This window comes from Epinephelus moara, chromosome 9, assembly GCF_006386435.1.
Source record: "Epinephelus moara isolate mb chromosome 9, YSFRI_EMoa_1.0, whole genome shotgun sequence".
Taxonomy (NCBI): Eukaryota; Metazoa; Chordata; class Actinopteri; order Perciformes; family Serranidae; genus Epinephelus; species Epinephelus moara.
The window spans coordinates 35,510,879-35,523,987 of NC_065514.1; the positions used below are offsets into that span (position 1 = coordinate 35,510,879).

At 39.6% G+C, this 13,109-nt stretch overlaps 2 protein-coding genes across 7 annotated transcripts in view; one reads left to right on the forward strand and one right to left on the reverse strand.

Moving 5' to 3' along the window:
- The window catches only part of nek6 (NIMA-related kinase 6), a 95,314-nt gene that overhangs the window by 79,426 nt on the left and 2,779 nt on the right, over window positions 1–13,109 (reverse strand). The window contains exon 2 of one of the 6 annotated variants that reach the window (XM_050052697.1): window positions 4,848–4,890. The exons of the other annotated variants lie outside the window; for them this stretch is intronic. The gene's annotated coding sequence lies outside the window, so the exon portion shown is untranslated. The remainder of the gene's footprint in view (window positions 1–4,847; window positions 4,891–13,109) is intronic. 6 annotated transcript variants of the gene reach the window in all.
- LOC126395994 (E3 SUMO-protein ligase ZBED1-like) lies at window positions 5,945–9,546 on the forward strand. Its single transcript, XM_050053797.1, has 6 exons — window positions 5,945–6,769; window positions 8,410–8,468; window positions 8,573–8,702; window positions 8,805–9,029; window positions 9,153–9,203; window positions 9,277–9,546. The coding sequence occupies exons 1-6, from the start codon at window positions 5,945–5,947 to the stop codon at window positions 9,544–9,546; spliced, it is 1,560 nt and encodes a 519-aa protein (XP_049909754.1).

Below are 13,109 nucleotides of genomic sequence, written 5' to 3' on the forward strand. Positions count from 1 at the left end.
AAGTTCTAACGACAGGGTTTACTGGAAATTGCATGTTGCCAAAGTGAATGAAGATTCTGTAATTTTGTGATTATGTGATTATTAAACAATGTTTTTGTCAAAATCATCCCTAAGTTGCCTCAAATGTATTATATCTTAGCCATACAAATATTACACAGTTATTACTACAAATCATTAGTAGTTACTAACTCTAGAGGAAGTGAGACAGCTGTTGAATTTGGAAGGAATTTGTAGTGAAATGTCAAATAAATATTCTAGATTTCCGCCTGGACATTTAAGCACTAAAATTTGTGCAGTGTTGCACTGTCTCACACTATAAGCTTTAAACTTGGCATGACTTATTCCCCTACATTTGGGTACTGATTGATACAGGTTTGAGGCTGTTATCTTGTGTTTCCAAGTTGATATTCACTTTAAAAACTGGCTCTCTTTAGGCTGAGAGTGATTTTTACAAGTTCTAGCCCTATTTGCTCTTACACTGTCAAATAAATTTTCATTCTGACACTTCTGCAGACATCCCCTGAGTATTTTCATTCTGACACTTCTGCAGACATCCCCTGAGTGTAATCCTTCATTTGATATCAAGTTTGTGCATGTGGTCCTTGTGGTTGTGGAGATATTTGACATTTATTGTGGGCAGGTCGTGTTAAGCAGGAAACCTGAAAATTTGCTTAAAATTGCTTCCAAAACTCACAAAAATAATTTTTCAGGTTGACAACCACCCTAGAATTTCACTTATAGGTCCCTTCTAACTAAAAAAATAGGTTGTCATCTTGTACCCAAACATGTCCGCAAAAGTCTTAACGGAAGCACTTTTCAGAATTGGCCCCCTGTCTAGTGTTGTTAAAGAGATAAGAAGGGCAGGAAAAGACAGAATAACACATCACCCTAAATATGATTAATGGGGGCGGTAAGGGACTTGGGTACTGAATAGGGGGGCACTGGCCCAAAAAATAGTTTGAGAACCACTGGGCTAACTCATTAAGCTTCAGTCTGGCTGAGAGTTGCACTCTAGCTTTAAAAGTCCACCAACTCTGTGGTGAAGAATGGTCAAGAGACATCATGATAAAACTGCGCTTAAGAGGTGCTGTATTTCTTCAACACAGCCCTTTTAAAAGTCGTTATATTGGAACCTGAGCTTATCTACAAACTTTCTGCTGACTGCTGTAGCTTTGGAAAAACACTTCACCTTTCTGTGCTTCGCTGTGTCTGCGACATTTGACGGCCCAGTTAAAGTGTCCGTCTACACACACACACACACACATACACAGAAGAGTCTCACTTCCAATAAGAAATGCCACCAGACTACATCACATACACATGTAACCAGAGCAAAAGGGGAAGGCTTGGCTTGTAACACAACATCAAGTACCAGTTTTCCTATTGTATCAAGCAGCAAAAATGCTGCAGCATGACATGTTTTGTCTTATCTGATATTGTATGTCCTGTGATGCCAGTATTGCACATCTGCACATCCCAGTGTTGATGCTGAAACAATATATCATGCAGCGTTAACAGAAAGCAACACCTTCATCTTTAACATGGACTGTAAAGAACAGATGCAAACTCGATGGGGGATATTACTGGTTGCCAGCTCAGTGTATGATCCCTTTGTTCTTTGCACCAATTTGTCTTCCAGCCAAGCACAAAAGAAAACTAGAATTACAGCTCTCATAAAATGTCATCACTTAATTATTTTCCCTATTAGTCATTTGTATGAAGTTTTGTCATAATTAACATATAAATTCTACAGTTATTGCCAAAACAAATTCTGAGGTCACACTGACCTTGAATCTTTGACCACAGAACTCTTATCAGTTTATTCTTCAGTCCAAGAGGACATCTGTGTCAAATTTAAGGAAATCCCTTAAGGTGTTCTTGAGATACCATGTCCATGAGAATGAGATGCAAGGTCACTGACTTTGACTACTGAAATCCAGTCAGTTCATTAAGTCCAAGTGAGCATTTGAGCTAAATTTTAAGAAATTCCCACATTCTTGAGATATAAACTTATCAAGAATGAGATCGTTAAGGTCACAATGACCTTGACCTTTGACCATCAAAAACTAATCAGTTTATCGTTAAGTACAAGTGAACATTTGTGTCAGATTTGAAGATATTCCCTCCAGCTGTTCTTGAGATATTCCGTTCACAAGAATGAGTTGGATGCAAGGTCACAGCGACCTTGACCTTTGACCCTTGACCACTAAAATCGAATCAGTTCATCCTCAAGTTCAAGTTTACCTTTGTGCCAAATTTGAAGAAATTCCCTCAAGGCGTTCTTAGATATCATGTTCACAAACATGAGACAGACAAGGTTACAGTGACCTTAACCTTTGACCACCAAAAACATCACTTCATCACTGACTCCAAGTGGACTTTTGTACCAAATCTGAAGAATTTCCCTCATGGCATTCTTGAGACATCATGTTCACAAGGATGGAATGGACCGACGGATGAACAATCTTTAAACATAATGGGTCTCATTCATGAAATGTGAACAGAAAGAATTTGTGTGTAAACTGTTCGCAGACGGAAATTTACGTGCATGTCCGCATTCATCAATATTTTAGTAGCTCCAATCTTTTCATAGCTACTAACAAAATCTACTCCTGCTCCCGACCACTCGTAGTGCTTGTGTAAATTTAGTAAAGCACATAAATATTGCTTGTCACTATTGGAAATTACAATTTTAATTCGTATTGCGCTCTGTTATGTACACAATACACAGATGCCTTTGAAACACGTAATCTAAACATGACAAAATATTAAAAATATAACACATTTAGTTAAATTAGTTGGCAATTAGCAGGTTTAAGATCCAGATTAGGTTCATGATTGTGAATTATCTATGTAAATCGACTCAATAGAATACACGTTCTTTCTACATGATGAATGATGATAATAAAAATAGGCTATCCGTAAGGACAGCCGGATCACAGCCTCTTCGGCCTCGGTGCCTGGGTTCAGCAAGGGCAGCAGGGGCAGCAGGAGCAGCAGGTGGTGGAGCCACGAAGGAGCACGCACCAGCTGAAAGAATTATTTGAGACAACACGTTTTTTGGGGGTTTTTTTGTGGCTTTTTGATCATTTGAATGAATAAATCTGATTTGAAAAATGTTTAATTTATGTTGTATAAAACAGAGCTTAAGGCTATTAAGATTCAAATAATTTGAAGATGATGCATACAAAACTGCTGTAGGCTATATGTTATCCGTATCATTTGTTAAAATAAATGTTAAATAGCTCTACATTCCGACAGCCATCACTGATTTAGAGTTTATTAAGCACAAAACATCTCTGGTTTCCCATTCCCACTTCATTCAAAACCCCACAACTGAATCTTCTGTTTGTTTGGTGACTGCTGTATTTTTGTGTGTGTGCTTATGCGTTTCTTTGCCTCCAGTTTCATATCAAACCATTTACGCTTCACTTCTGACATGGTTCTTTGTACTACGGAGACAACATTAACAGCATCTGTTACCTCCCTCCAGGCCTTCGCTTTGCCTGTCCCTGTCACACCACTAACTGAAGAAAATAAAATGTTTTTTCTTAAGTCCATTTAAGTCCATTCCAAAATTATTTCTCTCTCTGCTTCGGAAAAATTCTTTTTTCTTTCTCTTTCTTTCTTTGCGCCATGACTGACAGGTCAACTGGATGCACCTACACCTCCTTATATGGTGGTCATTGGCTATTCATGGGTGGGGATTTATGCTAATTGCTGATTACTGGGAGCACGCTGTCACTTTATGATGTATTGGCATTCATGATCATACACACGTTTACGATCAAATCTGAGTTTCCCGCAGCGTTCCTGAATCCGGAGTAGGTTTTTAGTAGCGTAGGCTTTTATGTGCAAATCTACACACAGATTTACTCACTTTCATGAATGAGACCCCATGCCTCCAGCCATGGCTATTGCTGGAACTGAGGCAAAAAAAAAAAAATCATTTCAAAAGCAAAACATACAACTTGCAAACAAGTTATTTGTGTGGTGTATGTATGTGTGATGGTGTAAACTGTTGGTCTTTTACTTTTTTGAAAGAAATCCTTTATTTACAGTTCCCTTTGCTTCTTCCTCACTGATAGGACTTTGGCCCTCACTGTCAGCTTTGTAGTCATGCTGCCAGCTCTCTCCTTTGCCCTGCCTCACTTTTTGTTTGCACTTCTGACATAACCCTCTGTCGTGGGAGGGTTTTTTTCAGGGTTGCGTCCCCATTGGCTAATGAGTGATAGCTCAGTGCCCATGATGTTCAGTCCAACACCCATACTACCATACTATTTAGTATGCCAGAAACAAATGTAGTACTATGTCCCAATACATAGTATGCCAAATGCAGTACGCCAAAAATACCAGGATGTTCTACTGCATCTGGTCGGATTTTGCAGTATGCAAGCCAGCATGCTTTTCTGGCTATTCTGACCCACAATCCTCTGCACAGCATAAGATATGTCACACCAACTGAGCTGCAGACAGATGAAAGCATACTAACAGCTCGCTGACAGTTGTCTAAAGCCACAATGATGGATGACAGCACATTCAAGTGACTGATGACAAGTGGAAAAGTAATAATAGAGAAATTAGTGAAGTGAATAAAAATCAAAGATTACCAACAACAAAAGGACATAGCTTTGAAAATAACAATGAAAGAGAAATGCATATGTAATGTTATTGTTGTGAATATAATGCTGCATGTTAGAATCTACAATATATGCAGTTATTTCTTAAAAGTTAAAACAACATACACCACGAAGTAACAACAGCAGAGCTCCCAGGTTGACCTCATACCATGTGCATTTACTTAGCTACAGTATTGGAAAAAAAAGCAACTGGATGGAGAATCTTACCTTAATTCTGGTTATTTTTCAAAAGGGAGACTTTTCACACAGACTATAATTTAAAAAAGAAAAAAAAAAAAAACTTTTAAGTTTCAATTTTAGTGATAAAACGTTTGATAAAAATATCCTTGAGGGTCATTGTAACTGATAGTATTAATAATTCTATAATTAAATAATTTAAATAAGTTCAGAGAGCGTAGAATGTCCAGTGTTGAGTTTGAGTTGCAGGGTGGAGAACAGATCATACGATCAGTCTGTGGTCAGATTGATCAAAGCTGATTAGATTGATTGTTTAGAATAGCAGCTGCAACTAAAAGATGACTTTCTGTTGCTGCCATTACATGGTAAGACCTGTAGTAAACCTTCAGTATCTTGCCTAAGGACACTTAAATATATGAACTGCAGAGTTTAGCTTTACCTCCTCCTGAGTCACAGCCGCCCCAAACACCGTGTCAAACTCTTACACAGGCAGCAGTAGACAGAAGCAGGGCACCCGTAAATGACACTAAAACACAGCGCTCTTGTACCACTTTTCCACTAACATGAAACTGCTTCTGGCTTCTATCAGTAGGGATCAACTGATATGGTTTGTTCAGAGCCGATGCCGATCCCGATTATTATGAAACAGATACTGATAGCCGATATTTACAACCGATATATGTCTGCTGTAAAAATCACAGTTGACACAGAATTAAAAAAATACACTGACAAAGCACTACATTCAAATGCAATTAAGCATATATTTATTCTGAGAACTTTTCCAATGTAACAGTACAGGGAGCTGCCAGCAGTACTTTGAAAAAATCTTTGACAAGTAAACAAATGAATGGAAAAATCTAAAAATACTCCCTGAGGTTTAAAGTAGGCCTGCACAATTAATCGTATTTTCATCATCATCGCGATGTGAACGTGTGCGATAAACACATCGCAAAAGTTGGTCTGACATGCGATAAGATTTGTTTACATGCGCCATGCTTTCACACTCAGCATGCTGACATTTGGCCAGTCAGATGGAGCCCTGGACACATGGGCCATGCATGCACACCGTTTAGCCAATCAGATGATACCCGCTCCACTCACGTTAGTAGCGAGAGGAATGGCGAGAGATGGCGGAGGCAGGAGAGCAGAGCAGTGAAAATGCGGACGAAACACTTGTGCCAAAAAGAGAAAGCACCTCCGCAATTTGGCAATACTTTGGATTCAAGCGAGAAGACGATTTACAGACTCAGGTACTGTGTAGGACCTGCAGAGCGGTTGTAGCAACGTCTAGAGGTAACACCACCAACCTCCATCACCACCTGCTGCACCACCATCAAGAGCTGCACGAACAATTCAAGGCCAGTCAATCTAAAGCACAAAAGTCGAGCAGCAGTAAAGTAACGCTGCCATCACTGCAGCAACAGTCTATTGCTCAGAGTTTTGTGAGCACGACTCCATATGACAAGTCCTCTAAACGACACACTGAAATAACGGAGGCCATAATTCACTATTTGGCTATGGACATGATGCCCATTATTACCGTGACCAGACCCGGATTTGTGAGTCTAGTTAACAAACTCGACCGACGATATGAGGTGCCATCACGGAATTATTTTTCTGATGTTGCAATTCCAAAACTGTATGAGAAATGCAGGACGACGGTGGAGTCAGAGCTGTGCCAGGTTGAGTATTTTGCGTGCTCCACAGACCTCTGGTCCAGCCGGACCACAGAGCCCTACATCAGTCTCACTGTTCACTTTGTGGACCGGGAGTTTCAGCTGAAAGCACGGTGTCTACAGACACAGTATTTTCCAGAACAACACACCGGAGAGAACACTGCGTGTGGGTTATGTGAAGCTTTGGCCAGCTGGCATCTGCGGGAGGAGCAACTAACCTGTGTGACCACTGACAACAGGGCAAATGTTGTGAAGGCCATGGAGCTTAACCACTGGGTCAGACTGCAATGTTTTGGACACAGGCTGCATCTTGCTATCGGTAAGTGTATTTGCTGTACGTGAAATTATTATCAGAGATTGAAGTATCACCCGTACTTGCTCAAGAGCAGGATGCCGTCTGAATATTATTGATCTTAATAAAAAAAAATAGCAAATGCAATCCTTTGATATTAAAGTTATATAGTTCATTTCCCCCACTGCATGGCCAGCCCTGAAAACAGGCTTTCTGGCAACATGCACACACTGTATCTGTCAAATAAATTAATCATTGATTTTGAGCTCATCCTTCAAATTAAAATATTAATAAATACCACATATTAATCTGTCCCATAATAATCCCATAATAATAATCAGAGGTGGGTAGAAACTAGTTACATTTACTCATTTACTCTGTATTAAAACTAAGAGTAGTTTTAATGCAAAATACATTTTACTTTTACTTGAGTAATATTGTTCTAAATTAACAATACTCTTACTTGAGTACAATTGTTGGCTACTCTACCCACCTCTGGGTACATAATAATTATATATATATATATATATATATATATATATATATATATATATATATATATATGTGTGTGTGTGTGTGTGTGTGTGTGTGTGTTTCTTGTGCCTTGATTTATGTTGTGTTTGTAAAGATTTAATTTAATTTTGTTTTAGTTAAAGGGGTATCGTTTAAAATACATGAATTTGCAGATTATTATTTTGATTGATTGATTACATTCATGTTCTTATTTGACAAATAAATCAGATGTTGCTCACCAGTTACTCAGTACTAAAGTTGTTTTTTCACCAAATACTTTCTTACTCTTACTCAAGTAATTATGTGGATGACTACTTTTTACTTTTAACTGAGTAATATTGTCCGAGTACAATTTTTGGCTACTCTACCCACCTCTGATAATAATACATGAATTATGACTTAATAATCATTTTAGTTGCAACTTGCATGTAGTCTCTGAATTATTGTGTAGTTAAAGGCGCTGTATGTAAGAATGTGGCCAAAACAGTTACTGCACTCAAATTCAAAATACTGCCGTGAGTCGTGTCAGCACCCCCCTCCCCTACAGATTCGAGGTTGCTGGACAGCGGCATGCTGTTTGCCCACGGCCGATCTTCGGTTTTTCCAGCGGACTGTTCGAGCAAGTCCGGCTTCTCTGCTGCTAACGCTGCTGCCAGGATACAGCGGAGGAGGAGCCGGCTGCTAATGCTATGTACCAGGACACTGCTAATGCTGCTTGCCGTGCTGCTGTAGCTCAGTCGTAACTGTAACTGATGCTGAGACTCTACTGACTGCGGGACTGGGAGACGGCGGTGGGTGGCGCAACAGGCCAAAACACAAATTCAAAACATAAACATGATTTGCAGACTGTAAAAATGTTTTTTAAATGCAAATATTCTGGCTGTACTATTGTTGTCGGTGAGATCAGTATGTTATATGAACATTATTCCTTAGTCTCTGTGACATATTAGGAGGATTTTACGACTATTTACTTTAGATTTCTTACATATAGCTCCTTTAATTATGCATCTGCAATTAGTCAAAATATTTTTTTTTTATTTTGCAAATGTTACAAAATTGCAATAATGCTAAAATGTTCACTTGTTTTTGTGTTTTCATGTCCTCTTTTCAGAAAATGCTCTTAAACATGACAGCAGCACTGCCCATGCTGCTGGACTCTGCAAAAAATTGGTGGGACATTTCTCCCACAGCTAGAAGCAGAAGACGGCTCTCAGGGAAGCACAACAGGAGCACAACCTCCCAGAGCATGCGCTTGTCACTGAATGCCCAACCAGGTGGGGCTCAAGACAAAAGATGATGGAGAGGGTCTTGGAGCAGCGGCGGGCCCTATCTGATGTCCTCTCAGCAGACCGAAAAACACGTCATCTGGTTCCCTCCTGGCAGGACCTGGATGTGATTGAATCTGTGAATCAGGCATTACAACCTTTGCAAGAGTTTACTGATGCTCTTTCAGGGGAAAGTTATGTGAGCGTTTCACATGTGAAACCAGTCCTCCATCTCTTGAAGACATCAGTTCTTGCTGAAAAAGAAGGTGACACAGATTTGACCAAGGATATTAAAGAGAAAATCTTGGACTACATGAATACAAAATATGATGACCCAGCAACACAAGAACTTCTAGATGTTGCATCATTCATGGACCTCAGGTTCAAGGTCAGCTACATTAGCAGAGAGACAGTCCAAGACATCAAGACCAGGGTGATGTCAGAGATGAAAGATACATCGCAGGAGGTAACTACAAACTAGGTTACAAATTTTAATGGCATGAGCACTGGTGGAATACAAGATGATGATCAGATGATGTATTAACTGAATGTGATTATGCAACATGTTTTTTTTTTCTTTCTGTTTTAGGAGGGAGAACATTCTGAGGCCCAAAGCATGGATCCACCCATCAACAAGAAGGCAAAGCGATCACTGGGCAGTTTGTTTGTTCAAAAGCACTCCAGGTCCAAACCCCACCTCATCTGTCATGCAGCTGGAGCAAGCTGTTGAAGCTGAAGTGAACAGCTACCTGCTGTCCCCCACCATTGACAGTGAGGCAGACCCTTTGGCTTGGTGGAAACTCCACCACTTCACCTACCCAAAGCTGAGTAAACTAGCTCGGCAGTATCTGTGCATACCTGCCACTAGTTCACCCTCAGAGAGGCTCTTCAGCACATCAGGGAATGTGGTAACATGTCAGCGTGCATGTTTGAAACCTACCAAAGTTAACATGCTGGTCTTCTTGGCTAAGAACTTGCCCTAAGAGAATACTAAAGTGAGTCGCTTACCCGTAAGGGTAGATATTTTTTCTTCATTTTATTTAATTTTCTTCTTTTTCTATTAACCCTCCTATTCCAGTTATTTCATATTTCAGAGACCTGTTGGAGTGGAAAATTTTGCAATTATTTTACACATTTAATTTATTTATGATATTTATTTAATCTCTTTTTCCCCTGAGATTCTTTTATTTCAAGAGATATTTTTTGTTTTTGTTGAGAGCAGGGAAATTAAACTTTAATTTATTTTTCTAATAGATATTATAACATGTGTAAATTCTTGTTCTGTTATGTGGGTTTTGTTTAATAAAAGCAAGCTCAAATTTTTTTTTTTCCATTTTTTTTATTTATTGTCATTGGCTATTCAGTGTTTGAGGGTACCTAAAAGCAGGGAATCTATTAAAGCTGAAAAATCTTAAAGAGACAGGAACTGTATACACACTTAAATATATTTTCTTATTTATCGCAAGTCATATCGTCATCGCAATATTGAAGAGTATCATCGCACATCGCACATTTTGCTCATATCGTGCAGGCCTAGTTTAAAGTACTGTAATAAGTAAAATACTTAACAGTAAATGAGTACAACAATGAACAGCAGATGGAAATGAAAAGTGCAGGGAGCTGCCCATAGCATTTTTAAAATTAAAAAAAAAAAATAAAATAAATAAATAAATATATCATAATAATTAATGTGCCACCTCTCTTGATGCAGCGGCTCCACCACACCACTAGGGGGCACATGAGTTGAGTTTAAGTTGTTATACCTTTTCAGTGTTGTGTAGTTTTAGAAGAATATGCAGACTTGCAGTAGAGCACAACGACACGGTTAAAGTTTAATAGAGCACAGGAAACATATGTCTATAAGTACAAATGTATTGCTCTGTGTCTATTTGCTTATGTTATGTAGAGCTGCTCACTTGCACTTTATTGTTTGTCATTGTAATGCCATTGCGGCGCCGATACTAATTTCTGTTAGCACGTCTATGAAGATTTCCATTATATGTTAGCATTATGCTAGCGGACCATGCATTAATTATTTTTCCACATTTGTGGCACTAATGCCAGCTATATTTTGAATTAACTTCTGTCTTCTTTTTATTAACTAAAGGAGCTCCAGGTCATGTTCATTTGATGACGATTAACCTACATCTTTTTTTTTTTTTTTTTTGCCATGGTTCTATTTATTTTTAGAAGCTTAATCATTTAGTCTATTTGCAAAATCGTATCGCATTTGATGTGAATATAGGCAGGCAGGTAGGTCGGAATTTCGCCTCTGGGCATGCATGTCATCATTGAAATTGATCAAATAAGGTTGTGGTGTCTTTAAAACTTCAGCATAGAGGATTTTTATTGTAACGTCGACAGTTTCTGTTGCATTACCGTGAAACATCACACCGCTAGCTCACGGAGCAGCCTGCTTCTCCTCCAATTCTGTGGCACTGCATGTAGAAGCTTCAGTGTTGATTGGCTATCACTTGTGCCGTGTAACCAATCAGTGGGGGCTGAAGGCGGGACATTGTTACACAGTTAAGAGTGGGGACTTCAGGCACAGAGACGGCTGCATCAGAGCCAAAGGAGCGCGTTTTTAAATAAACTTATTTTATTGGTTATCGGTGAAAAAAACGGCTGATGCTGATTATCATCAACATGCCAGGTATCGGCCGATACTATCAGCCATGCCAATAATTGGTAGATCCCTAGTTCAAAGTATTTTGACCAGAAATAAACTGGCACAAACCTGAAAAGCTGGTTCTTAGCTAGAACCCAAAGTTTGCAGGTTTTCCTTGGTTCTCAGCTAGAACCACAAGTTAACAGGTTTCCCTTGGTTCTCAGCAAGAACCAAAAATCAGCAGGTTTTTCTTGCGTGAACCGTGACAAAATCAGTGGGTGTTTCATATTCTACAGGTTGGAAAGAGAGAATAGAGAAGTCAAGGGAAAATTATCTATCTATCTACTATCAGAAACAAAGACCATGCAGTGGTCTCATTAATAGTTGGCCCATGCTTGTTTTTTTGTGTAAAAACAAATATCTGCAATAACAGAACATCCATGCAAAACTAGTGGAAACACAGGCTGGTTCACAAGATAGCACCAAGGTTCCAAGAATCCTGAACAAAACTGGTTCAAGTCATGTGTCATGTGTCATTTGGGCATTATCACGGTATTACGGTATACCAGGGTATTTAGAAATCCTGATGGTATGATTTTCAGTACCATAAAAAATACAGATGCTCATCTATCCGTTAACCTCATACTGGAGAGGCTGTACTGAAGATGTTTTGCATGTAGTGCACAACAGTGTTTCCCCTACCATTATACCATTATTTCAACCAAACCAGAGATGGTGATTGCTGGAACAATGGACTAACTAACTAAAGGACTAACAGGACTAACCAAGACGGTTTTGGTGAGTTTAATTTTGTTCCAGGAAGGTACGGGTATGAAAAATTAGATACAGCCCAAGCCTAGGTGCCACCACAACCACGGCAGGTTCAACCTAAGCTCTAATTACACTATAAAGGCAGTGCTCTTATAGCATTTCTCATAGCCTGCATTGATTTGTTTGTGGTGTCCTGCCGCACTATCAACATTAACCACATATTTGCTTTCTATTTATTTTACAACTGAAATGGGTAACATCTTACACCACTGATTAGCCAATCCTTGCCCTGCTCTCTCTCTGTAAAGCTGTGTTTGATGTAGGGGTGCAGTTATCGATTTTTGTAGTATTCTATTAATCACCAGATTAACTGAGTAATCTGTTAAGAAATACTGCATGTTTCCATTAAATTACTTTAGCTTTTTGTAAGGGCAACGGATATATAAGAAAAAAATTTGGGTAATACTCATGATACATCGCCAGGTAATATTAACTGCCGCATTAATTTCTGTTATTAATCAGCCATTATAATGCCATAATACACGTACGTTCTTTACGCGTTATGAATCTCAGCTAGCAAGCACTGATTAAAGGGGCAATAAGCAAAATCGTTTCACCGCTAGGTTCACTGTTGTGCACTGCCTGTAGAGCAAAACAAAGTGTGTCATGAGCCACAACTCCCTCTACCTCTGCTCTCCAACACACGCTTCTCGGCTCCAGCGAGCTCCATGAGCCGAGAAGCAGGCTCTCGGAACATTAGCATGGCAGCCGACTAGTGCTAACGCTAACATCCCCAGCCTGCTTCTCGGCTCACAGAGCTCGCTGGAGCCGAGAAGCGTGGGGACGTTAGCGTTAGCACTAGTCAGCTGCCATGCTAACGTTCCAACTCTTCTCCGTGAGGCTCCCGGCTCACGGAGAAGAGAGGAATGTTAGCGTTAGCGACAACTTCTTCGCCAATAACCGTTGTTTCTTTAGAGGTAATGTCAGATCCTGCCCAGATAGCACACATACATCTGGCCGACGTCGGCCTGAGGACTACACATCGGCCCTGAATTTATAACGTCTGACAAGCATCGGCCGCATGGGCGGATATCTTTAAATTTAATACTCTTTTGTCCCAGCTCATCAAACGTCTCTGTTACGTCGGCTTTGGGTCGGCCCAGTGCC

Excerpts from the sequence above, each read along its gene's own strand:
- LOC126395994 (XM_050053797.1), top strand. The coding sequence starts at position 5,945 with ATGGCGGAGGCAGGAGAGCAGAGCAGTGAAAATGCGGACGAAACACTT. Across the intron at positions 8,703-8,804 it reads ACCTGGATGTGATTGAATCT|ACATCAGTTCTTGCTGAAAA; the intron begins GTGAATCAGGCA and ends CATCTCTTGAAG. Across the intron at positions 9,030-9,152 it reads TGAAAGATACATCGCAGGAG|GAGGGAGAACATTCTGAGGC; the intron begins GTAACTACAAAC and ends TTTCTGTTTTAG.